The sequence below is a fragment of the Sinocyclocheilus rhinocerous genome, unplaced genomic scaffold (genome assembly GCF_001515625.1).
Source record: "Sinocyclocheilus rhinocerous isolate Xijiao unplaced genomic scaffold, SAMN03320098_v1.1 scaffold1435, whole genome shotgun sequence".
In the NCBI taxonomy this organism is placed as follows: Eukaryota; Metazoa; Chordata; class Actinopteri; order Cypriniformes; family Cyprinidae; genus Sinocyclocheilus; species Sinocyclocheilus rhinocerous.
This window is the reverse complement of record NW_015644861.1, coordinates 423,525-450,225: the sequence shown is the minus strand read 5'-3', so window position 1 is coordinate 450,225 and position 26,701 is coordinate 423,525. Positions and strand designations below refer to the sequence as shown.

Sequence of the window (26,701 nt, the reverse complement as noted above, 5' to 3'; positions counted from 1 at the left end):
AAAACTAGTTGTAAGCTCTTATTTTTGGTGATTCCGGAAGGAATCTGAAAACTTTTGTGCCTACATACACTTTTAGGATGAAATCTACGGAGAGTTATAAATGAGACCCCTGGACTGTGGTTTTTCAACCAATCCTTGATTAGTTCAGGTGTGTTTGATTTAGGAGTTTGTAGGAGTTTCCCTTTCAGACGCAACATTTATGGGAGGAGATTATTAAAATAAATCACGCAGCATCATTTACTAACGTTTGCGCTCCTCAAATTACTGGTATTTGCGCCATTATTTAACGCTCCAAAAAAAGCATGTTTTAAAAGCAGACGCTATTTGCGCTGCTCTTGGTAGATTGTGTTGGTCATTATGGAAATGATCTGGCTGCGTCTGTGTTCTTTAATTTGCGCATTGTCAGTAAATCACCCGCAGAAATTTCCACTCCCATTAGCGCTTTTTTGGAATTGCACTCTCACGCTAATTTGCCCTGGTTAGAAAACCTGGCCCCAAATGTCTATTAAACATCTGTCAGGAAACGTCTCATAAATGCATTGCTGGTCAGCAAACGTCAGGTGATCACGGGGAACAGGTGACGTGCGTGGATCAATGGTATGGCACTGTAAAAGTGAAAGTAAAAGCGGAAAAAGAGAAATCAAAACAATAGGCTACATACCGGCACGTAACAGGGGTTTTATGATCGGATTTTCTTGACTTAGTAAGAATTCTAGCAGCTGCATTTTGAACTACATAAATGCTTCACACTTCTGTAACTGAATGGTGAGGTAAGTAACACAGTAACCACTATAGTGTTGAGCCTGTTTATTTCCAAACCACAGTAGAGTTTCCCTGTTTTCCCCCTGGTAGTCATACATTTTACTTTCCAAGAATGAATCTCTATATATAAACGCAATAGAAATTATTGGTTTAAAAAAAATTCCATGAAAAAAATGTTTGTCAATCTGCATGTAAATTAGAATATCAATTATATCAATGCCAACATTTGACGACAAAAAAAAAGAAGCAAATACACAAAAATAAATACTGTTTTACTAGTTCTCAGCATTTTTATCCTTCATGACTTTCGTCTGTTGTGACAAGTGTTTTTTGTTTTTTATAATCCCATCTCAAAGAGGAAGCTGTTGAGTCATATTGCTCCTGTTCCTCTTGAGCACATGACAAACAGACACTGGTTTAAAAGATCCCTGCCACCGCTTGCTCCATCAGTGATGTTGTCAGTCATGTTTGTGAAACTCAGTCTGTTGGCTCTCATATTCTTTGTGACAAAGGATGTTCACCCCACCTCTGCTGGTGAGTATTGCTTGCTTATTTATGATTATGATTATTGATTTTAGGTAACCATTTGAAGTCAAATGATGACAAAATAATTTTTTCCATTTATTATTTTAATTTGACCATTACAAAATTTTATGATACTAGTGTAAATTGATATTTTTTTTTAATATGCTCATCTCCAAGGTGCGTTAATAAGGGTCCCAAAAGTATTTAGACTCTTTAAAATGTATGAATGTCTATATATAGAACAAAGTACACTTTCCAAGCAAAATATATAGTACATATGTTTTAAATGGTAAAACAAACAATAGATGTGGTGTTCCAATTTATTTAAACACTGGTTGTCAAAGGTGAGTGGAACATTAACATAGTTAATGTGATGAACTACACCTGTGGTTCCTCTGCTATAGGATGCCTGTGTGAACTGGCTTCACACATCCACCAAACACCAATCTGACAGCAACTGATTAAAAGTAACTTTTAAATTAATTCTGTCAATAGCATTATTTGTTTGCGGATGCCATTTCTTCAGAAATGTTATTTAGTGCAGTGGGTTTCAAACTGGGTCACGACCCACTGGTGGGTAGCAGAGAGGAAACACAGATGTTGCACAAAGTGTAAATATGTTGCACAAAGATACATGTATTTACGACTGTCACAGATCATAGCAGTATTTCTTGTGGACCTATTGAATATGAAAAGGGAAAAGTTCCCCTCACGACTTGTGTTTGTAAGAAATAAATCCATCATTAAAGCGTTTAAACCATTGCTTCTGTCCAAAATATGAGTTCATAATAACACCCGTTGTCCTCTTACATCAAAATCCTTCTACGATTTTCTTTAAAACTGTTTTCACTTTTAAATGGTGCTTCATCTGTGCATATTTCTCTCCTGATTCAGAGGAGATGACTTTTTCACTGGAGAAAGCAATATTGCAGATAGTGGACCACTTTTTAGCCAGAAGCAATGATTTGAAGTTAAAAACTTCTTAATGATGGATTTGTTTTTGATGTTTTTATCAGCTGTTTAGACTCTCGTAATACTTTACATACTTTATAATACTTAATCCAAATACATTATGGAGTACTTTATATATTACATAATTCTTTATAAAACTGCATTATCAGATGTATTACTGACATTGGTCATACTGTTTTACTTTAGAAGCAAAAGTGGCTGCACCCCAGAATGTGAAGGTGACCTCCGTCAATATGGCTGCAGTTGTTGAATGGACATCTCCACACAATCCCATGAGTAACGTGACATACACGGCAAGATATATGTAAATACACTCAAAATTCATCTTAAATACTCCAATATAGAAGAAAAAATAAACTAGCAACAAATGCATGCATGCCATTATGAAATATACCCACCATACCTAGCTAAAAGTCACTGAACTATTGTTCTGCTGGAATCTGATACTTCTGAGCTTTTGCAGAAGTTGAAAAGAATAGGCCTATTCTACTTGCATGAATAACACATTTGCCTTACATGCTTACGTAAATATTGTGTCTGTTGTGTTTGTCATCCTGTCCTTGCAGCCTGAGAAAAAATGACTTGTCCCTCTGTGTGAACACCAAAGAGCTGAAATGTGATGTAGGAATACTGCCATCTGTATTTGGGAGCTACATTTTTCAAGTGCGGTCAGAGGATCAGGGGCTGTTCTCTGAGTGGGTTAATACAGATTCAGCACAATATTGCCCATTTTAAATTTGAACTATTATTAAATAGCCTAGTATATATGTAACCCCTCTCTCCCCCGGGTCCGCTCCGGTTCTCGCTGTTCTCGCTCCGAGTGGGTCTCGAACCCGGGTCTCCGGCATGGGAGGCGGACGCACTAACAAATGGATACAGCCACTAGCGTCAGTCGCTAGTGCGTATCTTGAGATCAGGGGAGTGAGGTTTACCTTGCACAGCACCTACTCGCTGGCCTCCGTTACACTAGCAACAAATGCATGCATGCCATTATGAAATATACCCACCATAACTAGCTAAAAGTCACTGAACTATTGTTCTGCTGGAATCTGATACTTCTGAGCTTTTGCAGAAGTTGAAAAGAATAGGCCTATTCTACTTGCATGAATAACACATTTGCCTTACATGCTTACGTAAATATTGTGTCTGTTGTGTTTGTCATCCTGTCCTTGCAGCCTGAGAAAAAACGACTTGTCCCTCTGTGTGAACACCAAAGAGCTGAAATGTGATGTAGGAATACTGCCATCTGTATTTGGGAGCTACATTTTTCAAGTGCGGTCAGAGGATCAGGGGCTGTTCTCTGAGTGGGTTAATACAGCCGAATTTTCACCATATAAGCACTGTAAGTGAGAATCAGATCTAAGTTTGCACTATAGACTCTGTTGTGTAGTGTAAATATGTTGCACAAAGATACATGTATTTACGACTGTCACAGATCATAGCAGTATTTCTTGTGGACCTATTGAATATGAAAAGGGAAAAGTTCCCCTCACGACTTGTGTTTGTAAGAAATAAATCCATCATTAAAGCATTTAAACCATTGCTTCTGTCCAAAATATGAGTCCATAATAACACCCGTTGTCCTCTTACATCAAAATCCTTCTACGATTTTCTTTAAAACTGTTTTCACTTTTAAATGGTGCTTCATCTGTGCATATTTCTCTCCTGATTCAGAGGAGATGACTTTTTCACTGGAGAAAGCAATATTGCAGATAGTGGACCACTTTTTAGCCAGAAGCAATGATTTGAAGTTAAAAACTTCTTAATGATGGATTTGTTTTTGATGTTTTTATCAGCTGTTTAGACTCTCGTAATACTTTACATACTTTATAATACTTAATCCAAATACATTATGGAGTACTTTATATATTACATAATTCTTTATAAAACTGCATTATCAGATGTATTACTGACATTGGTCATACTGTTTTACTTTAGAAGCAAAAGTGGCTGCACCCCAGAATGTGAAGGTGACCTCCGTCAATATGGCTGCAGTTGTTGAATGGACATCTCCACACAATCCCATGAGTAACGTGACATACACGGCAAGATATATGTAAATACACTCAAAATTCATCTTAAATACTCCAATATAGAAGAAAAAATAAACTAGTGTAACCCCTCTCCCCCGGGTCCGCTCCGCCGCACCTCGTTCTCGCTCCGAGTGGGTCTCGAACCCGGGTCTCCGGCATGGGAGGCGGACGCACTAACAAATGGATACAGCCACTAGCGTCAGTCGCTAGTGCGTATCTTGAGATCAGGGGAGTGAGGTTTACCTTGCACAGCACCTACTCGCTGGCCTCCGTTACACTAGCAACAAATGCATGCATGCCATTATGAAATATACCCACCATAACTAGCTAAAAGTCACTGAACTATTGTTCTGCTGGAATCTGATACTTCTGAGCTTTTGCAGAAGTTGAAAAGAATAGGCCTATTCTACTTGCATGAATAACACATTTGCCTTACATGCTTACGTAAATATTGTGTCTGTTGTGTTTGTCATCCTGTCCTTGCAGCCTGAGAAAAAATGACTTGTCCCTCTGTGTGAACACCAAAGAGCTGAAATGTGATGTAGGAATACTGCCATCTGTGTTTGGGAGCTACATTTTTCAAGTGCGGGCAGAGGATCAGGGGCTGTTCTCTGAGTGGGTTAATACAGCCGAATTTTCACCATATAAGCACTGTAAGTGAGAATCAGCTCTAAGTTTGCACTATAGACTCTGTTGTGTTGTTAAGTCAAAATAATGTTCATCAATAATAATTATATGAACTACTTTGCTCCACTGTAGCTATCATAGGACCCCCTACTGTGCATCTTGTCATCCAAAATAATACCTTGGATGTGCATGTCCAAGCTCCAATGCTGAAAGTGGGCAAACTTGCAGACGTGTTTTCACAAGTGTCCTACATCATCAGATACTGGATCGAAGGCTTCGAAGAGGAGGTATAAAAATGCATATATTCTTCTGTAACAGTGGAATTTTTCCAGTTCCATTTTTCAGAAGTTTTGAAGCCTCAGACATCTTTGTTATACACTTCTGTTCATGTGCAAGTTAAGATATATGTACTTGAAAGAAAAAATTAAACGTTAACTGAAATTAAGTAAAATATTAAAAACCGTTTCAGTTAGTTGCCAATTCATTTCTCATTTTTGTTTAGTTTAACTTGACGTACTATAACTAAAACTGAAATAAGAATTATTAAAAACTATAGAAAAGAAATAAGAAAAAACTATAAAAGTAAATTGCAGTAAAATTACTCAAACTTTTAAATTAAAATGAAAATATACAAAGGAAAAACAAATTCTAAATATTAATAAAAACTAATAAAAACTAACAGTATGTCAATGATACTAAAATAACATTGGATTTCAGCATGTTAACTATCTCTCTCTCTCTCTCTCTATGCATATACTGTATATTTTTATTGACTAATACAAGTGAATGGTTCATGCTGGATTGATAAATAGACAATTTTAAGTATTTATTTACTTTATTATGAGTATCACCATTACATATAATGAACAGAAAATAATCTATTTCCATTTTTTTCACACTTTTTATGTAATATAAAATATCCAAAATAAATATCTTCAATAATCATAAGATGAACTTTGTCCCTGTAGGCAATGGAGAAGAAGGTTGCCGAAACCAATGAAGATTATGTTAAACTGAGTATTAAAGGACTACATTCCTGGAGCAGATATTGTGCACAGGCTATGTTGGTTCCCAAAGGCTACAGAAATGTCAAACAGTTCAGTTCTGCCGTATGTGTGACTAACATACCTGGTAAGTGTGTCTTCACCTGTGACTCAAAGTATTTCAAGCAACCCTGCGATAAATCAATTACGCAATAATCATACAATCATCTATTCAATAAGATTAAAATAAGTGTAAGTGTAAAGTAGTTAATAGTATGGTATACAATCTAAAATTATATAAAAGTATACATAATGTTGTGCTTTACAGTGTAATTTCTATTAACAAATTATGCCTTCATTCAAATGTATGGGGTCAAATTGACAAAGTATGCATTCATTCAGGAGAGCAGATTCAAGAAGCAATGTTTTTTTTTTAATCAATAATTCAAGTGACTCAAAAGAATAGTTTCCTATTGAGAAGCTTCAAGGTGAATTCCAAGGTGCCAATCTTTCTCTCTCTGTGTGTTTGCATTAGTGCTCATCAGCTGTGTGATTGCTGCTGCCATCTTTCTTCCTCTGGCAATCCTGGCCGCCTGGCTGATCTATAAAGTGTACAGATTCCTGTACCCGAAAACCAAACTACCAGAACTTCTCAAGGTATACATCTCATGTGAATCCACTACGCATTCTATATATGTGTAACGTACACAACTTTTCTTATCTGACCATAAAAAAACTGTTATTTTTGAATCAGATGGAATTTGATATTTTGAATTAGCTTTAATTTTTATATTTTCAGTATTCATTTTGATTTGTTTTAGTAAGATTGTTTTTAGTTTTAGTTTTAGTGATTTTGTCATTTTTATTGTTTTTTTCTAACATTTCTGCACGTTTTAGTTTTAGAAAATGTTGTACTTCAACTTAAACATGTTTCAGCTGCACTGTAAAAAAAAATAAAACTATAATAACCACTCGTCACAATCACTTTCACTGACTTTTTCATTAACTGTTCCCTCCTGGTGGAATGACCTGCCCAAATCAATCCGAGCAGCTGAGTACTTAACTGTCTTCAAGAAACGACTAAAAACACACCTGTTCCACCTTTATTTGACCCTCTAACAATGTATCACAATTCAAAAGGCTATTGCTCTGATAACAAGAATAAAACAAGCTGCACATTATTCAGTGATAATTGTCAAATGTGCAATTCTATAAAATTTTAGACATTCATTCCATATATTCAGACTTTGATTCCATATATTCAGACTTTCGTTCCATATATTCAGACTTTCGTTCCATACACTCAAACTTCATAATATAAATATAATTATTTCCTGAACGGCATGCCATATATATATGTTTGTTAGTATGTATGTATGTGTGTGTATGTGTGTATATGTATATATGTATGTATATATATATATATATATATATACCTACGTACGTGTACTGCGTTAGGCTAACCGAGACTTGTCATTTGCATTTATATATTGTTGCTCTTTTGTTAGTTTTGACTGCTTTTATTGTCCTCATTTGTAAGTCGCTTTGGATAAAAGCGTCTGCTAAATGACTAAATAAATAAATAAAAAGAAATAAATAAAACTAAGTTTATTAAAGTACATTTTACATGAAAATACTTCAAAGTATTTTCAATACTTCAAGAATATTTCCATTTTTCTACTTCAAAATGTCATGTTTCATTCAGCCTATTACTTGCTATTTCTTTTCTACACAGTACAAAAAAAAATAAAAGTCGTTAAAAATAAAGATTGTTGGAGTACATTTTTACAAGAAAATACAATTTCAGGTTTTCTACTTCAGAATTTCATTTTTAATTCAATGTGTTATTTGATATTTCTTTGTGATTGTTTGTGAAATTTACTAGCAGTTGTTTCTAGGCAACCTTTATAATTTTCATTTAAGTTTTATTTCAGCTTTATTTCAATCACTGAAAAAAGTAGTTGTTTAAGTTAACAATAACAATATTGCTTACAAACCATATATTTAACATATGTTTCTTTCTAGAATCTATTCGTGCCATCATTTTGGAATGCTGAGGCAACCCAACATTCTGCACACCAGAAAGAACAGCATGATAAAATCAGTGCCATATCTGAGCACCATCTATATGAAGAGCTCAGCGAGAAAAGCAAGATCTCAGAGGACAAGGACTGTGGGTTGCCGTCTCTTCTCGCCCCAATTCAAGAGGTGGAAGAGGACTACAAACTCCTGATGCACATGAATCCTGCACCTGCTTTTTACCCTAACCATCTCTATCCCTTATGCTTGAAAAACTCATTATTTACTCATTTAAACAAACCCTGCTTCAGAGGCTCCACTAGCACTCAGCCTCGTTACTACAACATAGCTGGCGCAAGCTCTGAGCTGAGCCACACTGACTGTGTTTGCTGAAGTCATCAACAAGCTGAGATGAACTTATTTACTTAAGAATGATCTTGACTGCCGCAAGTATATAATTTATATTTATGTTATGTATATATGTATAACTATGCAGTGGTGCAATGGCTGTCTGTTGTATATAATTTCTTGCATTGTTTACTCATGCTAATAATTGAATGTACTTTCTGAGAAACTGATATCATTGTATGCCTATAAATGGTTGTATTGTTGTTGTAAAATAGTGAAATATATCATAATAAATAAAATTGAATTAATTTTCTCTTCTCTGTTGGCCCAGTTAATTTAATTATAACATAGTTGTATCATATTGTTAGAACTAAACTTTACACATGCTTATGTTATGTAATTGTTAACTTGACATTTTTAATATTTTTAATCAATTTCAATTAGGTCTAGAAAATATGTTACCCCTTTTTTTGGTTTCATGAAAAACAAATAGTTTTATTTGGGATAAACTTTAAAGATTGATTGATTGAAATATATAAAGAAGGTACAAAACTTCTACCTGCTTTCAAAGATATACTTTAAAAATTGTGTATCTTCTTTTAATTGTAGGGCAGTCATTCTTGAGAAGTGGGACAAAACAGGGTGCCAAATTGAAAAAATAGGGGCTGACAAATTTGGCATTTCTTTCACAAAACCAATGGAGTTCATGTAGTAGCCGTTTAATTTTTTTCTGTTGATGCTAGATGCTAATGTAACCTGCTTCAGGAGAATAAAATGATCTAAATATTTCAAATTATTTCCTCAGAAATTGGAAGATGGTGTTGACATATCATGGCTGTGACACAGGAAATATTAACATTAGGATTTAAAATATTCTAAAACTATAAAACTTAGCAGAGCCTGTCTGACAGTGATGTACTCTGCAGAGGTGAACTGTGGCAAGGGGGTCCTTTAGAGTGACAGCTGCCCCTGATATTCCCTGATTTTATTACATTTTATTGAATGTCTGACGGTGTTGACAAAAAGTGGGGACGCAACTTTAAAATCTTATTGACGTGCATGTGTCATTAAAAAACAACCTTGCTTTGATAGATATTATTAAGTGTTGCTTTTGATAAAACAAGCTCTTTTTCATCATTAAAAAAACATTTTTATCCATTTTATTGCATATGAATGATTGAACCCTTCTCTGTGGACACACTGTTTTAGATGTAGTGAGAGGACATTAAGAAACACAGATTTGGTATAATAATGAGAAAATTAAATTGAAGGTGATAATTGTGTTAAATACATTCTATTATTAATCCCTCATGACATTTAGAATTGAAAATATTTTTATTTTTAACCTAATAGCAGTTACCCTTGCTGAACCTGTTTTGTCCCATGTCTCAAGAATGACTGAGGGATATTTCCTATTATTTTGGTTTTGGGACTCAAACGGCAAAGAGGTTAATAAATAAATTTATTAATTTAGGTCTATAAAAATATTTTGGCTTTTTTTTTTTGGTTTCAAAAAAATGATCTAATTATAAGAAAATAACTTTCAACAGTTCAACAAATCATTAGTTGGACCTTTTTGCTCTTTGTAAGCTCAGCGTCTTTTGTTGTCATGGTGACTGGATTTTTGACGTGACTTCAGTGGAGAGTCGACAGGTACGTCCTTGTTTCTAGTGCGTTTGATTCAGGTAAAATGCAATTAACAAATAAAAGAACACCTAAACCAATGTATTTCAAATAAAACTCTTCGTTTAATGCTGACGTTGCGTGGTTTACAGTATCATCAACCTCTGACTTCCGGCACGTTTTTAAAAACAAACCGTTCATGGGAAATTTCCTCCGTTATTTGCTCTAATATGAATAGAAATTCCATAAATGTGTTAAAGCTGTAAAGCTAAGTAGGAGAGATGGGAATTTTATTGATATTACACATCCACAAAACTATAAAATGGTAAATACTAGTGGATATAAGGAGTAATAAAATAACATGGACATTTTTTCAATTAAACAACAAGACTTTAGGTTAAAATGTTTATGACTATTCTATATTCCATGTAGTTTCTCAGTTAATATGAGCACATTAAAACTGTATAACTGTATAAATTTATAATAATTATACAAGAATTTGAAAAATGTTGTTTACAAGAGTACAAGACAAAGTGTTGAATGTCACACTGAAGGAGACTGCTTGAATGGCATGTCAACTATCAGTTCACAGGTGTGGATTATTTGTTATGATCAAAGTCCAGCCGGCATGGAGGTGGTTCATTCTGCCCCTGAGACTTTCTCCAGAAGTGTAAAGAAAAAAAAACTGCTTCCTCTCAGCCAGCTACTGGAGGACACCAGAAGGAGTGGAAATGTCCCCCATCACCTTCTGGAAACTAGTGAGACCACTTTTTCTAATGTTTGTTTCTTAAACATTATACCTGTAGCTGTCTAACAGGGCACTAACATTACTGGTATCCTATGAAACTGATAGACTTACGTAATTTCACATTGATATATAATTCTTTGTATGTTTATTATTGTGTCTTTGTATGTTTATTTTTCAGGGGTGTTTGCCAAACTGAAGAGTAACAGTGTAGTTCAGGCTGAACCATTAGAACTGCATTTCAGTGGCTTTGAAGTAGGAAAGGATTACAGGAAGATTCTGGTTGGTTTTTCACTTCTCGCTAAAAAGGAATAGAATTCATTTTTTGTGTGTGAAAAGTTTTGTGGAATGTTTACATGGCTCATGTAATGGCCATACAATGTGACTTATCGTTTGTGTCATTGATCTAAAACAAAAAGATTCATAGATTCAAAGTTTTCACTGGAGAAATTTGGCCATGTGCTCACATGAAGCACATAGCCAAATTTCCACATATAGTACTCTGTGGTCAGAGGGAAACTTTTCATGTTGTTACTGAAAGAAACATCACAGAAGGGGAAGAATATGGGAGGAATATGATGTAATGTAAAAAGCTGTTGTTGTTTTCTGCAATTGTCCAAGAGATTTTGAGTTCCAAGTGCATTGCCTTCAGATCCATAAGGCTTTCACTGCCAAACCACTGTCGGGTAACCAGGTTCCTTCACATTTGACATATCTACAGAGCAACGAGAACCTGTATAGCTGCATAAATATTGAAAGAACTCTAGTTAGTGATCAGTTATATACTAGAACAGTAGACTTTATGTACTGTACTTATGTTATCCATATGTTAATCAGGGATTATTCCGGCAAATGGAAAGACTGTTAAAACAAAGTGACATTTGCACCTCTGCAATACGGTACAGCTGATATCACACTGCAGCTTGTCATCTCTCTGTTCAACTCTAAACCTGTCATCTTCACAGTGACGGGTTCCTCATCTCCATACCTGCTGCTCAGGTAATACACAGATAAAGTGAGAGGGGACATCGGATGCAAGTTTCCACAAGTATGATTCTTTAGGGTCTTCATGAAATGTCTGTAACATACTTTGGTTAAAATTCCTCAGTGGTTTTGTAAAACATCCTTTTTAGCTCTGTTCACAGTGACCCTTTGCAATGCATGTTTCTTTAAAAGATAATGAGGTACTGTTCACCCCACCCCTCTCTTCCATGTCGACACAAGACGCGTGAATTGCTGCCTTGGACTTCGTATATGTCTCGGAGGTGGCTTTATTCAGATAGCTAGCTATCTACATAGAAACCGGCTGCAGATTGAAACCGCTCACTGGATGACACCTTTTCAGACTCAGACAGCCCATAACAAACTGGCTACGTGTTTTCTTTTCAGCTTTTCTGAGCTGGCAAACACTCCAGAAATCTAACTAAATGCAAAAAAAGTAAAAAAAAAAAAAAGTGAAAATTTCATTCAATGTCCCCTTTAAAGATTGCAGTGCGATAGCAATGCCAAATGCAATATGTTCAAAACACTCATAGCACTTTAGCAACCACATAGCAACAGCCTTAATGATCAGATGTTTTTTGCACAAACATTAATGGCATTTGTGTTTTCTGTGCCTCAGTAAACCTGATGGAAATGACTTCTGATGGAAAATCTCCGGCTGTTACTTCCCATTATAAGCTTTAAACGACTCCCTCCTTGGAGAAGGTATTCTGAAACTTGTGTCAATTTTGAAAAGATCAGCTTCAATCACCGTGTATTTCATTGCTGGTTTGGTGTTTCTCTTGCTGGAGGACAAGCCAAGCCATGCTGTTCACCAGCAAAAATATTGGTCTTTCAAGCTGAGCAAGACAACCAGAATCCAAAACAAGGTCGTGCTGGTTTTTTCAACAGGGTCTGAAAAGTTTTAAGCTGTACAGATGCAGGAATTTGAATTAGCTTAGGTCAGTTTCATTTCGGCCCATTGAAAGCAGTAGCAGAGAGGTTTGTGTGAGACTGAATCACAAATTTAATTTTATTGTTTGCACTGAGCTTATTGAATTGAATTTGAATTGACCGCATACCCTGTAAGCCATCAAATGTGGGAAACACATACACAGAATTACACTCATAAGCCTGCAAAGCTTTTAGCTGTGTTATTGTTTAAAGTATGCAATTTCTATATTACAAGTCTATTAGATTAAAAATATATAATGAAATGATCAGTATTGGTAATACTACTACTACTACTAATTAAAATTAATGTTTGTACATAGAAAAATTAAAGCATTGATTCTGGTTGAAACTATCTTGCAACAATCATACAGTGATTCATCATGCATACGATCATGATTTTCTGTTTTTGCTCTTATAAGGCAAGAAGAAGACCAAACTTGATCCTCAACTGCAGGTTTCCACCACAGATGTCACCACTCATGCAGGACTTGTTAAAATGCTTCTCCAGCCACAAGACAAAATGAGATACAAGGACCTCCGGAGGGTAAGAACACCATTTCTCATCCAGAGGGCCTCTGAGGTGCACAACTAAACCCCAGGAAATTAAAGTTTGGCAAAGGCTACAGTATCTGCGTGCTGGAATGCTGATGTCTCCACCAGGCTTTTTAACTGGAATTGGTCAACCAGAGTGATGTTTTTGCACCTACAAAAGACAAAGAGTTATGGTGGTCCACCAGCATCAAACTTGCACTTTAAAGCAAAAACTTTCCCGGACCAGCATGGAAATTGCTGCTGATCTAATCTGGTCCTTTTAGCAGAGTGGAGCTCAGATAATAATAAATAGCGCTCCATTTAATAGTCTACCAATTACATGCCCCTTTTGCAAGTTACCCGACCTGAAAATGGCCATTTACAGTGGAGCTTTTCTTGACTTCTAAGGCCATTCTTTAGCTCATATTTACCCCTTTATTTTGTGCTGCCCTCGCCAGTGTCATCACTCTGTGTGTAATTCTAGTAAAATCTGATGACAGCAGTAGAGATTAAAAAAATAAATAAATCTTTCTTACCCGACTCTCAGCAACATGTCTTACCCAATGTGGTGTGTATGATGTTAAATATGTTATATATACTGAATAACAAAAACCTTGAATTATAGTCTGACTGTTATGGCCGAAACACTGAAATCCAATTTTAATGATTTAATCAGATTTTAAACCGTACATGAACAGATCTGGATTGGATTTGTGAAACAACATAAAACTAATCAAATATGAATCGATGTGACCACAAATTACATTTATTTAATGCAAGATACCTTTGTGTTTTATTTATTGAAGCCATGTCCTATACCAAGGTTGCAGACCAGACAAGAGAGATGAAGGAAGCTGCATTTTTAAAGAAGGTCCAACAAAAGGAGAAAAACAATAATATCTGCTGGTGTGTTGCTCCATGTGATTATATAACATGTATGACACATAGATATTCTGAGTTTGCAAACAATATGATATTATGGTGAAGTAGACAACCCTTGATAGTGTGTTTTATATCCTTAGGCAAGTTGATCTGGGTGATGACCCATGTTCAACAGAACAGAAACGTAACATTTTGAAGGAGCAAGACGAGGCACTTGCTGCATACAAAGTAAGCCAGTGTATTGGTTTGATTCATGACAAAGAATCAGGTGAGTCTGGAATTTTTTTTAAAGAAAATAATACTTGTTTTCAGCAAGGACACATTAAATTGATCAAAAGTGACAGTAATGACTTCAACATTTCAAATAAATGCTGTTCTTTTGAAGTTTCTATTGATCAAAGAACAAAATCTTCTGACAACAAAAATATTTTCAACATTGATAATAATAAATGTTTCTTGAGCAGCAAATCAGCATATTAGAATGATTTCTGATTGAACATTTTGTGTCAATTTCCACTGAATGCTCATGCATTTTATGTGCGTTTCAGCTAAAATACAGTGGCGAGTCAGTGGCCTCTTCAAGAACTTTAACTAAACTTTCCTCACGGCAAATTTTGCGACATGTTGGAGAGGTATGTGAAAGTGTGACACTGAAATATTTGAATATATGTTGATCTTGAAAATCATGTTTCTAGCCTGTATCTTTAACGTAGTTTGTGTCCCAATTTGCATACTTATATTGCAAGTACGTACTTCACTGATGGTGGGAAAATACAGTTTTGAGTAGGTATGTTAAGCTCATATCATGAAATTGCATCTTGATACTGCAGACCCACTTATCACATAAAGTACTTTTTGCATGTACGTATTAGCATCTAGCTCAAGTCATTATCTTAAAATTCATATCTTTAAGACTTATTCAACAGCTCCCAGAATGCACTGCTATTTTCAGCAGCTATGGCACTGGCCAGCTGGAGGTCAGACAGAGAGCGCTCAGACTCTTCCAGCAGGCTGCTCGAAAGGTAACATAACTCAGCCTTTGCCTTTTTAATGTAATTTAATTTGAATGTCGTTAAACTATTATTTAGCACATTACTGTGTTGCTTGTTTACAACTCGCTGTGCTGATTACCAGTGCTTGTAAATAAAATACTTGACTGTACTAATAAGTATAATAATGTTACGCTGTGTTTTGTTTAATTGAGGTTGTTCTTCAATGTCGTATGAACAAGAGACTGGTGTCACTAAGAGAGCTTGTTCACAAAACCAGGAGTCTGCAGGGAGACAAAGAATCAGGCGAGTCTGGAATTTTTTTAAAGAAAATAATACTTGTTTTCAACAAGGACACATTAAATTGATCAAAAGTGACAGTAATGACTTCAACATTTCAAATAAATGCTGTTCTTTTGAAGTTTCTATTGATCAAAGAACAAAATCTTCTGACAACAAAAATATTTTCAACATTGATAATAATAAATGTTTCTTGAGCAGCAAATCAGCATATTAGAATGATTTCTGAAGGATCATGTGACACTGAAGACTGGATTAATGATGCTGAAAATGTAGCTTTGACGTCACAGGAATAAATTACATTTATAAATATATCAAAATAGAAAGCCTTGGTGAGCCTAAGAGACATTTTTAAAAAATCTTACCTACCCCAGAAAATCTTACCTCTTATCAGAAAAACTTCTGCCCTTCACCTTTAATACATTTATACCTGAAGACCAACCTGATGAACTTGTGAGAGACTGCTTATGGTTATTGTTCAGAGCTTGTGTACTTTATAATTGTGATTTTACAACTTAAATGTTTTTAGTTACTGTAAATATAATCCAAATGTTTTATAGAGGTTCATTCTGTTTGAACATTGCCAAAAAGTTTCAGTTCAATATTTGAGATGTGTAATAACAGTGCATATTTTGTGACATTGAGGATGAAGTTGTGTTGTGGTTTTCAGGCTGTGAATGCATTGAGGCATGTTCCTGTGAGAATGCCTGAAGCGGATATGAAACTCACCATTCCATTATTCAGTCTAAAGGTACGGGAAGAAAGTGTTTTTTCCCACTCCATTACCTTTTAAAAGGGAATTTTTTGTCTTATTTTCCCTAAAATTCCTGAATTACTGTAAGTGGCAGCCTTTGGCTTGAAATGTCAAATGTGGTTTTGTAATATGTCTTAATTTGCGCAAAATACATGAAAGATGTTTTTATGTGTGTGTATGGTTGAGTGGCAAGCCACAAAGAAAAAATCAGGAAATGCCACATGAAAGCCAGTTATTAATCCAAAACGGTGCTGAGCATAGTATAGTAGTATTGTTTTAATAGTATTTAAAAAGCATAGTTCGCCCAAAAATGAAAATTGTCATTTACTCACCCTCATGTTGCTCCAAACCTATATGACTTTGTTTCTTCTGTTGAACACAAAAGATTATATTTGGAAGAATGTGGGTAACCAAACAGTTTTAGTTGTTTGTTTTTGTTCATACAATGAAAAGACATTTATCAAAATATCTTTTATTTATTCATTTATTAATGTTTCAGCCAGTTGTGAAATATTAATTAGAATGAGAATTGCAAATTTTTTCTGAAGGTCCCCCAGCATTACAGACTGATGGGTTATCAGCCATTATCTGTTTATGATGCAGCAGCAACATTTATTCCTCCTGACCTGTGTCGGACATTACACACCGGAGCACAGGTAAACATGCTTATGGGTTACTTTTAGCCATTCAAAATTATTATTATTATTATTTTTTTTTTATCCAAAGGTTGCATTAAAAATAAGTCTGTCAGCAAAAATGTGGTTTTGTAATATGTCTTAATTTGCGCAAAATACATGAAAGATGTTTTTATGTGTGTGTATGGTTGAGTGGCAAGCCACAAAGAAAAAATCAGGAAATGCCACATGAAAGCCAGTTATTAATCCAAAACGGTGCTGAGCATAGTATAGTAGTATTGTTTTAATAGTATTTAAAAAGCATAGTTCACCCAAAAATGAAAATTGTCATTTACTCACCCTCATGTTGCTCCAAACCTATATGACTTTGTTTCTTCTGTTGAACACAAAAGATTATATTTGGAAGAATGTGGGTAACCAAACAGTTTTAGTTACCATTGACTGCTTTTGTTTGTTTGTTTTTGTTCATACAATGAAAAGACATTTCTCAAAATATCTTTTATTTATTCATTTATTAATGTTTCAGCCAGTTGTGAAATATTAATTAGAATGAGAATTGCTAATTTTTTCTGAAGGTCCCCCAGCATTACAGACTGATGGGTTATCAGCCATTATCTGTTTACACACCGGAGCACAGGTAAACATGCTTATGGGTTACTTTTAGCCATTCAAATTGTTTTTTTTTTTATCCAAAGGTTGCATTAAAAATAAGTCTGTCAGCAAATCTAATTATTGTGTTTTTACAGGATGAGCTGTTGCCTGTGGTGACATGTACAGCTGTAGATCTCAGTGAAGATGAGGAAGATAAGAAACAGGAGGAAGATGATGGATCAGATCATGATTTATGTCCCACACTCAGTTTCAGTGCTCCTGAAGCACTCCTCAGACCACCCAACGCTCACCCTCTCCGGATCTTTGTATGTTTTTTTTTTTTCACCTATCATGATCTGCTTAGAACGCCATGCCCATACTATGAACAAAGCAGGGTTATTGTCATTAAATAAAATGAAAAATAAAACCATTAAAAACCTGTTACTTGAAATACTGTAAATAAACTCTAATAGAAATGTAATATATATGTATATACTTCAGAAGTTTAATTCGGACATTTTAAAGACATGCTTGAACACGGCTCAGTCTTTGTTTGAATTAATGCTATCTTTTTTATTTTAATTTAGAATCCTGCACCACATGTTTATGCCTTCAAACCAGCTCCGCTTTACCTGGAGTGTGACCTGGACGTTCATCTGTGTCCACTGCCACGATACACTGTCACTAAAGGCAATGCCGTAGGTGTGCATGTCCCTCCAACTCAGAAGAAATTTCTAGATAGAAAGGTTTGTTAAGAATTTACACAAAAATACAATTTTGCACATCACAGTTTAAAACAATTTCACAAAGAACAAAGTGTCTAGAAGTGTGATTTTTAAGTTTTTTATCATAGCTGGCACTATGTTGTATTACTGCCTGAAACAATCAGAATCCAGGAATGGAATTATTTGTTTTATAATATTCCATTAATTTTATTAAGAAAAAAAATTGTAAACCCTGTAAACATTTTCTTAAAAATATCAAATGCAGGATATAATCAAAGGGATTATGGCGTGGAAGAAGTTTCCCTCTGTGGCCTTTAACACTTTATCCAATATTTCAACTATAATAAGCAACTGCGCCCCATGCTTGTAAGCATTGTACACACACGCACACACACACTGCTTTACACATTACCTCTCATGCAGTAAGTCCAACTCTTGCAAAACTCTTATCTATCTAGGTCTGACCCCTTCAGTATCGTCTTGATGCCTGTGGAGGCTCCTCCAGCTCTTCAGGTTCTGCCCGACAGCATCAGAGACGAGATTCAATCTGGAGTGTAAATATAGATTAGCCACCAGTTTCAATAAACCCTCCATTGTTAATTGTTTGTGATAGCACTTACAGATTCATGGTGGTTTGATTTCTCTGGCAGGTCCGAGAGCTCAGATCTCCGTCTCACTCCTGAGATGGTTGAGGCAGAGTTCGGCCTGTCTAAGAGATCTTCAGCTACATCTATTAAAGAGGATGGAGATGAAGACAACGGGTTAGTACAATGGGTTATCAAATCATTGAATAAATAGAAATGCATAAAAATATAAATGTAATTAGTTTGTCTACAAGTCTCAGAACTCCAGTAGCAGCAGTCAATGCTGCAGAAACAACCACGAGGTGAGAATCATCGCATCAAATTTCACATGTGTAGCACATAATCCTCATATAGACAGGGTGATTGGTGAAGTATATAAAACAATTCATAAAACAAAAAGGCAGTTTTATGTCAGTTCTGCATGTAGGGAAGTTGATTCCACCATCTGGTCATGAGGACAGCACATTATTTGCATTGTTGTTCAGGTTGTAAGGTGAATATAACGTGAGATAAACTTTCTTCCTCTCTTTTGATCTCAGAGACACACGTGAGCAGCCGTCGGCGTCAACACAGAGCAACACACTGGGATCAAAAGTGCTGGGTAGATTAAAAGAATTGAAATTGAAACTGATTTACTGAAGTCAAACACGGACGAAATTGCCGTTAGTGCGAGCGGCGCTTGCTGTGAGGCGAGAGGATTGCGCAGCCTTGCTCAAACAGTTAGTTATGTTCACGATTTTTGATTTACTTAACGTATACTGCGTGAGGGGGGCTGTGATTGGATGATGACAGGTATCGCTGATCATTCTCAAGTGATCAGCACAGCTGCTGTTGTATCAGTCAGTGGTTAGATCAGCGTAGCAGTCAAAAAACGGGACAAGGAAAGTCACGTACGGGACAAATCAATTAGGCCCAAAATACGGGACGGTTGGCAACCCTAGTGTCTCGCGAGTTGCAGTTGGAGCTGGAGCCGGGAGACATAATACAGCGCATTGCTTGAGGTAGATGATGTATTTTGTTAGTAAATGTTTCATTATATTACTAATGTTGCCTCCTTTGTTCACTATTACACTACTGCATATATTGCATCTGACACTGGTGTCGCTTAGTTTTGTAACGTGAGCCCACAATTTCAAACGTTTCAATCTTGCCGCGATGACTGATTGCACGCAAACACATGAAAACAAAAAGCACATGCATCACATGCACATCGAGAAAACCTTGGCCACATCATTCAGTGAAGGAAAATGACAAGCAGCAGCTTCTAATTCGTCGTTAACATTGAAGTATACAGAGATAAAACAACGCAAGTATCGATAACAGTATCGTTTTTCCTGAAGCTTATCGGTATTGCGGTATCGACCCAATTACGTAGCGGTCCAAAAAAATACCGGTTCTCAGTACCCATCCCTATAACCCTCCTAAAATTCCATTTAGGAATCACACTACCTTAAATTCAAACACTGCAATACTTAATAGCGACAGCATCAGCAACCAAATTGCCCAAAGATCAGAAGGATGATCTTGGCGCATTGTTGTCCGAAATTACTTTAAGACAATCCTGCATTAGTGAGCCTGAAACTGTCTGATCAGTCAATGTTTACATGCCTTCACAAATTAGATTTAGGTCTTGTGAAATGCCAAGTCTCTTACTGAATCATCTATAAATAGTACATGTTCCTGCGGTACTACTTTGAGATCAAGCAATTCCTCTCAAATGATGCCAGATTCCTCTATATGGGTAAATGTGTAATCCATGAAGTCAAGTCTATTTCGGTATAGATCTATTTGTCCTTCTTATCCTCCACAACCTCGTCCAAATCCTCCTGCCTAAGAGTCTTCACTCGGGCCTCCATGTTGGCAATCCTCTGTTTGATTTTGTTCTGGCTGGATGTCCAATCTGCCATAAGACGAGCGAATTTGGTTTGCATCACATCTAGATTGGTCTCCAAGACACTGACCTTTTCCTCCAGGTCCTTCGGGTCTGCGCCAGCATTGGCCGCAGCCTCGTCAATGAGATTGTCTTTCATCAGAATAGCCCTACCTTTCTCCTCTAGTGCCTTTTTGGCTTCTGGGTACTCGGTTAAGGCCTTCATTAGGTCATCTTTCGAGAGCGCGAATAGATCGGAGTATCCCACACTGCGTATGTTAGCAGTCCTGCGGTTACCGGCTTTATTTCCTTTGATGCAGAGAATGCTGATCTCTCCAAAGTAAGCGCCATCGCTGAGCACCACAAACTGCGTGACGCCATCATCCGCCACCACAGCTAGTTTGCCTTCTTTGATAATGTACATCTCCCGCCCGATGTCACCCTTCTTGCAAGTGTAGTCGCCCGGACTGAAAAGCTGTGGTTGAAGTTTAAGGACGAGCTCAACAAGAAGACCCGCTTCGCAGTCCTGGAAGATACGCACCTTCCGAAGGGTTTCCAGATGCACGTTGATGGCAATCTCCGCCTTGAGTTTATCTGGGAGGTTCTTGAGCACTTCCTTTTCGTCGCAGGTCTTCTGTTCGGTCCAAAGGTAGTCGAACCACTTCACGACACGGGCCTCCAGATCTTTGGTGACCTTCCGGAACTGCATGTACTGCTTGATGGAGTCGATCTTGGCCTGGAACTCCGCGCGGGATGCATTCATGTTGGAAATCATGGCACCGACATTACCAACGATGGTGGCAAAAATGAGCACGCCAATGAGAAAATCAGAAACGACAAATAAATACTCAACATCTCGGACAGGTGGTGGCGTCTCTCCGATGGTGGTGAGTGTGAGAGTGGACCAGTACAAGCAGTAGATATACTTCCTGGCAAGACGGCCAAACTCAGGGTCGCTGATGTTGGGGTAAACCCATGTGTCTGAACCAAAGCCGATTGTTTCTGAGATGGCGAAAAAGATGCAGCCGTTCCAGTGGATGATGATAAGGATGTACAGGACGAGATTACTGATTCGGAAGATGTTGGGGAAGTAGGTTCTGGTTTCAGTGCGGTCAAAGAACTCAAAAAGACGAGCCATTTTGAAAAGCCGGTTGAATCTTAGTTTGGGATTGTTGTAACCCACTTTCAGCATTAATATGTCTGTTGGTATCATGGAGATCACATCAAATCTGAATTGCGGTGACTTTCTGTAGTGTTCCCAAAGCTTCTTAGATTCTCTCACTAGTAAACCTTGCTCCAAGAAACCTGTCAAAACAATTTCATTGTTATGTACAGTATTTACAACAACTTTTTTTTCTCTGTAGAGCAGTGATTTCAGAAGCTACGTTCTGTATTCTAGTACTGTATGTTCTTCAATAAAAGCAATAGCTTTAAAAAGAAAAAAAAATTTTTAGTTTACATCTTGATTTTATGTGTTTTCTGTAAGTAACATTTTTAATTTAGAGTTTTAGAGATTACTTAAATATAGAATTCATGATTTGGAAATTTGCTGAAGGTTGAGAACCACCGCTTTAAAGGGATTGTAGTTTACATTTACTGTTATGGTTAAATACTACTAGTTGAGCACAAACAGAGACTTCGATGAATAATCTCACCTGTTCTTGATCTCACAAAAGTGTCAATGTAGTAGATGGCATCTGATGAATAGTCCAGAACTATCCATACGATGGTTTAGTCATCCTGCAGTTCATTAAAACAGGCTCTGTTTAAAAAGAAAAAAAAAAAGATTAAAACTGTCACCACACAATAACACCAGAACATTTCTCTGAAGTACAGAATATAATGATATATATTTCTGCATATAGTTTTCTTGTTCGTTTTATAATTAGCTGTAATATTCCCATTATTTTAAATAATAAAGAAATATTATTTGAATACTAATATTATAAAACTTTAAAATACCTTCAAAGCATTAATATATTTTAATAATCAGCATGCAATATAATGAAACTTTCAATGTATAAATGTACCTGGTAACAAGCATCATTAGGTTATAGAAGACAGGTATTGCTACAATGGTCAGCCAGTGATAGTACAAATCTGTCGCTGGATCCATGATCCAAACCTGTTTTCTAAAAAACAAACATATAAATAAATAAATTCCAGACTGAACAAATAACTACATTTAACTGCATTTCAAATCAGATAAAATACTCACGGTTTCTCCTCTTCCTTCTTTTTCTAATTTTTTCTCATCCTTCTCATCTTTCTTCTCAACTTTCTTTTTATCTTTCTTCTCATCCTTTTTTAGTTCTTCTTTCTTATCTCCCTGTCGTCCTTTTTGCTGCATTAAAATGATCATTGATATTTAGCATGTAACAATTAGCAGAATGTACTTCGGCACAACATGTAATAATATTTAACTTTCCCACATACTCATCAATATTGCTGGAGTTGTTCGTATTCAATGTTGCAAGAGGCCAGTGATTTGCATTGTTGTTGAGGCTGTAAAGATAATGATATTGTTTTATTCTTGTTATTTGATCAGAGATCAAATGTGAAATACTAAAACATTATGAATCAAGCACCGCATAATCAAAATACTGTTTTTTTCATTGGATTTGCAATAGCCCTCCACTTTGCATTTTCCCAAAGAATACCCCCTAAATGTGGTAAAAGCATGGCCACTTTGGGCTTAATGTCAGGCCCAAATGAAATCTGTAATTTTTCTGCACTATATTTGGGGGATATAATGGATCTGATAAATGGATTCAAATTTGTTAAACAGTGTTTTATGCAGCTAAGGCACTACATTCTTATTGGTAGCTGAAAGCATTATCAAATTAACCTAAATATTTAATAAATGAACACAGAAGGGGAGAGTGATGTGAAGAACTTGTGAACATCTTCTGTGGAGTTATTATTCTGTGGGCCTGCAGAATGTGGGACAGCTTACAGCTTTATTTAATGCATTTCAGTGTGTTAAATGCGAGCAAGTAAGTAGCAGTATGTTGCACTGGACGAGCAGTGGACCAGAACCATTATCAGGAGGGCTGTGTTTTGAATGCCAGGGCTGAAGAAAATGAGTGTGCGGCAGATAGCAGGGGATTATAAGGTCACTGTCAGCACATCCTCTGTTGTTGTCTTAAGAAACACACTTAATCTTACTACAGATCACAGGGCATTACATTACGGATGATTATGTTTCCTCTCCAAGTATTTTTGATAATAGTTGCACAATTAGTTTGTTAGAAATGCAGAAACACCTTCTACAGATCAACAAAACAACAAAACAAAAACTTTACTCTATATGAGGGGTTTTCAAACTGCGAGGTAGTACTAAGGTGTCTGTAGAAAAGTTCAGGAAAAGGTTTTTTTTTTTTAAATACAAATACTATTTTTATATTACTATAGTGAGTAAAAACTAAATGATGTAATGTAATAGAAACTGAATATTTTCCAAATATGTTACACATTTATAATATTAATTTATAACAGTATAAATTGGGTTTTTATACATATAGATACATAGCGGCCTTTTTACTTTTTAGGATGGGGGTCCCTTAAATGAGCATCTAAAAGATTGAAAATCCCTGCTCTATACAGCAAAAAATGCATGGTGATTACTTGATTTCAAATTTAGTTTCATATTTGGTCAAACCTATAAAACCTACTGTATCATTGTTGATACACAAATTTCGAAGGCCTCTAAATTAAGTTAAAACTTTGATAAAAAAAAAAAAAACCTGTTGTGCACAATCTACTATATGCCTTATGTCGTCTGATTGATAGTTTATACTTTTTTAGCAAGTAAAAGGCCTTTTAGTATAATTGTAAAAACGTCCCCTATTAGGTCATGGTACATGTGTCTTTTTTATATTGTTAGTAATGTATCAAGATGAACATTTACTGGACTAAAGCAGCTTAGGTTTACTCGATGATTCATGCATCATTTTTTTTTTAGAAAAATCATGTCAAAATGTGAGTATCAAATACTATTCATCAGGTTTTTGAGGAACATTTATTTGTACATCTGTCAAACATCATTGTATTGCATTATATGCCCCACACAATAAAAACGACAGGGATTTGATCATAAAACTAAGCATCATTTTTCTAAGACTTATTATTGGGAATCATAGAGTGACAAGTGATATTTATATGCTTTTTATGTAAGCAATCTGCTATTAAGATCTCATTGATTTACATTACAAGCTATCATAATTTTATCTTTAACCATATAAAATATCAGCAACTGCAATTTTTACTCGGTTTTGACCACTGAATAAAAAAACGAAGTGTTAGCTTCATATTCTCACTATATCATACTATATGAGCCATAAATGCCTGGTGTATTAAATATGATACTCTTTTTAGATTTTTTTTTAAAGATTTGTTTTACAATAATAGGTGTTGCTAATGTGTACAAATATTTTTGGGGGCCACTGTGTACTGTACATGGTTGCATTTTCACTCACTTCCTCTTGAGCAGTTGGTCCTGTCCTCTGTTGTCACAAGATGCATCCATTTGTCCTTCCATGTCTTCAGACTCCTCTGTTATCATAACTGAATCACTGCATTCTGAAGCTTTACATTTGGTGGATTTTCTTCCAAACTGCAGCATGAACTGGGACATCCTGAAAGTAAAGGTACAGTAACTTGTTAAAATCACTTTTTATGCACAAACAAACAATCGTCAAATCTCAAGAGCAAAACAAACGAACAGAGCAAAAGATCAAATCACCTGCCCATTAGTCCACGGGGTGGCTGATCACTGGAAACAAGACCAATATATACCAAATTAAATATATGGAATTAAATTGTACAACCAGACATGCATTGAATGTGATAATTGTGACAAACTAGATGCAGAATAAGCATTGATTTGTCTATATATGTCTGTGGCATCTCCTCTGACCTTTCTTCTCGCTCGATCCATTCAATGGCTGGTTCAGGAGTGAAGGTGGATCTTTGTGAGGGGCATGACTGTTCTGTGCAGATTTTAGCCATTTTATTTCCTGTTAGGCCATTCACTGCAATTAGATCACATCTGAAGCCTTTGGCTACTCACTCCTGTTAACTGAAATACACTTTCATTAGTTAACAAATGTACTTCCAAATGCTAAGTGGTTATTATACATTCTGACACAAACAATGCTCAAATCTATGAATAAACAGAATTACAGCTAATTTTAGTAGAGTTAAAGTGGTGCACTGCTACACTTTGACTATTTTTTGTCTCACAAAGATCAAAAATATATCCTCATTCTATTTTAAGAATTTATAGAAGGATAATAGATCCACATTGTAATGAAATTAACTCATTTGTAAGTCGTTAATTCTATAAGGGAATTAATCATTAATTTTATTTCTAGCTCAGGTTTTGAAAGGACTCGAATCTGAAAATTCTGAGTCAACCTGATTAAAACTGAATTCAAATCTGATAGTTTACACTTTAAATCAAGGGTCGTCCAGCGAGCCGGTGATTCTTAGTATATTTTAACAACTTGAATCTTTGTATTTCCCTGGCCACGGTCAATACAATTATTATAAGTAAGCTATTATAGTAATTATTATAAGTAAGCTACGAGCTAGGTAGCAAGGGATCTTTGGCAAAAGTTTTAACCTTAAAATTATATGACACCAAACAATGATTCTTTATAAATGAAACATGAATTTTATTGGCTACTCTAGATTACATCAAAACTAAGCTAAAACACACATACACACAAACATACAGTTTCTTTAGAATGAGAGTTGACGGAGTTGCATGAAGTTTCAAGCTTCTAACTCGTTTTCACGAGTGATTTAAATTCACCTGAGAGAATTCACAAAGCAGAGGTTTGTCTTAAGTTTACTGCTTAAATTAGCTCGACACCAGTTCAGCAGAGAAAAAGATTTTGTTCGTTTACTTGCATTTTGCTTTGGGTGACAGCTGAAAAGCTGAGATGATTCGTTGCTGACACAGGCTTCCTGGATGGCTGCTGAGGGAACCCCGAAGCTTTCGGATTGGTCGCTGACGTGACGTTTGGATGACGTCCTTTTGGGAGACCCCTCGTTGGATTGGTTGGTCTCTTGATGACGCCAGAAGCTTGAGCAGTTTTGCTACAGTCTGAGTTTGCAAGACTCAGAGTTCTTTGAAGATCGCGAAGTTTCACTGAAGTGTTTGAGTTTTAGATGACCGATCGCTTTGATGGTAAGCGTGTGAGCACAAGTTGGAGTGCTCTTAACACGGCGACAGGCGAAAGCAAGCAAATCTGTTCTGCAT

The 26,701-nt window shown here is 36.0% G+C and overlaps 3 protein-coding genes and 1 pseudogene across 3 annotated transcripts; 3 read left to right on the top strand and 1 right to left on the bottom strand.

Moving 5' to 3' along the window:
- Window positions 1-1,107: 1,107 nt before the first annotated feature.
- On the top strand, window positions 1,108-3,609 carry LOC107758839 (interleukin-10 receptor subunit beta-like). The gene is made up of 3 exons (XM_016576668.1): window positions 1,108-1,296; window positions 2,446-2,563; window positions 3,435-3,609. Exons 1-3 carry the CDS (start codon window positions 1,161-1,163, stop codon window positions 3,607-3,609), a joined length of 429 nt encoding a protein of 142 aa, XP_016432154.1. The 5' UTR covers window positions 1,108-1,160.
- A 597-nt stretch (window positions 3,610-4,206) lies between these two features.
- LOC107758857 (interleukin-10 receptor subunit beta-like) lies at window positions 4,207-8,540 on the top strand. The gene is made up of 6 exons (XM_016576685.1): window positions 4,207-4,315; window positions 4,779-4,945; window positions 5,052-5,206; window positions 5,888-6,050; window positions 6,438-6,559; window positions 7,928-8,540. The coding sequence occupies exons 1-6, from the start codon at window positions 4,245-4,247 to the stop codon at window positions 8,312-8,314; spliced, it is 1,065 nt and encodes a 354-aa protein (XP_016432171.1). The 5' UTR covers window positions 4,207-4,244; the 3' UTR covers window positions 8,315-8,540.
- Window positions 8,541-10,520: 1,980 nt separating this feature from the next.
- LOC107758838 (cilia- and flagella-associated protein 221-like) lies at window positions 10,521-18,869 on the top strand. The gene is made up of 17 exons (XM_016576667.1): window positions 10,521-10,650; window positions 10,819-10,923; window positions 12,992-13,112; window positions 13,905-14,009; window positions 14,126-14,213; window positions 14,534-14,617; window positions 14,912-15,007; window positions 15,190-15,284; window positions 15,649-15,727; window positions 15,945-16,025; window positions 16,577-16,684; window positions 17,410-17,580; window positions 17,842-18,000; window positions 18,245-18,345; window positions 18,438-18,533; window positions 18,630-18,740; window positions 18,818-18,869. Exons 1-17 carry the CDS (start codon window positions 10,521-10,523, stop codon window positions 18,867-18,869), a joined length of 1,782 nt encoding a protein of 593 aa, XP_016432153.1.
- A 1,478-nt stretch (window positions 18,870-20,347) lies between these two features.
- LOC107758856 (cyclic nucleotide-gated channel cone photoreceptor subunit alpha-like) lies at window positions 20,348-25,067 on the bottom strand (annotated as a pseudogene).
- Between the last annotated feature and the right edge of the window lie 1,634 nt (window positions 25,068-26,701).

Excerpts from the sequence above, each read along its gene's own strand:
- LOC107758838 (XM_016576667.1), top strand. The coding sequence starts at position 10,521 with ATGGAGGTGGTTCATTCTGCCCCTGAGACTTTCTCCAGAAGTGTAAAG. Across the intron at positions 16,026-16,576 it reads TTCCATTATTCAGTCTAAAG|GTCCCCCAGCATTACAGACT; the intron begins GTACGGGAAGAA and ends TTTTTTCTGAAG. Across the intron at positions 18,001-18,244 it reads AGAAATTTCTAGATAGAAAG|GATATAATCAAAGGGATTAT; the intron begins GTTTGTTAAGAA and ends TATCAAATGCAG.
- LOC107758857 (XM_016576685.1), top strand. The coding sequence starts at position 4,245 with ATGGCTGCAGTTGTTGAATGGACATCTCCACACAATCCCATGAGTAAC. Across the intron at positions 4,946-5,051 it reads ATTTTCACCATATAAGCACT|CTATCATAGGACCCCCTACT; the intron begins GTAAGTGAGAAT and ends GCTCCACTGTAG. Across the intron at positions 5,207-5,887 it reads TCGAAGGCTTCGAAGAGGAG|GCAATGGAGAAGAAGGTTGC; the intron begins GTATAAAAATGC and ends TTGTCCCTGTAG.
- LOC107758839 (XM_016576668.1), top strand. The coding sequence starts at position 1,161 with ATGACAAACAGACACTGGTTTAAAAGATCCCTGCCACCGCTTGCTCCA. Across the intron at positions 1,297-2,445 it reads TGTTCACCCCACCTCTGCTG|AAGCAAAAGTGGCTGCACCC; the intron begins GTGAGTATTGCT and ends GTTTTACTTTAG. Across the intron at positions 2,564-3,434 it reads ACATACACGGCAAGATATAT|CCTGAGAAAAAACGACTTGT; the intron begins GTAAATACACTC and ends CTGTCCTTGCAG.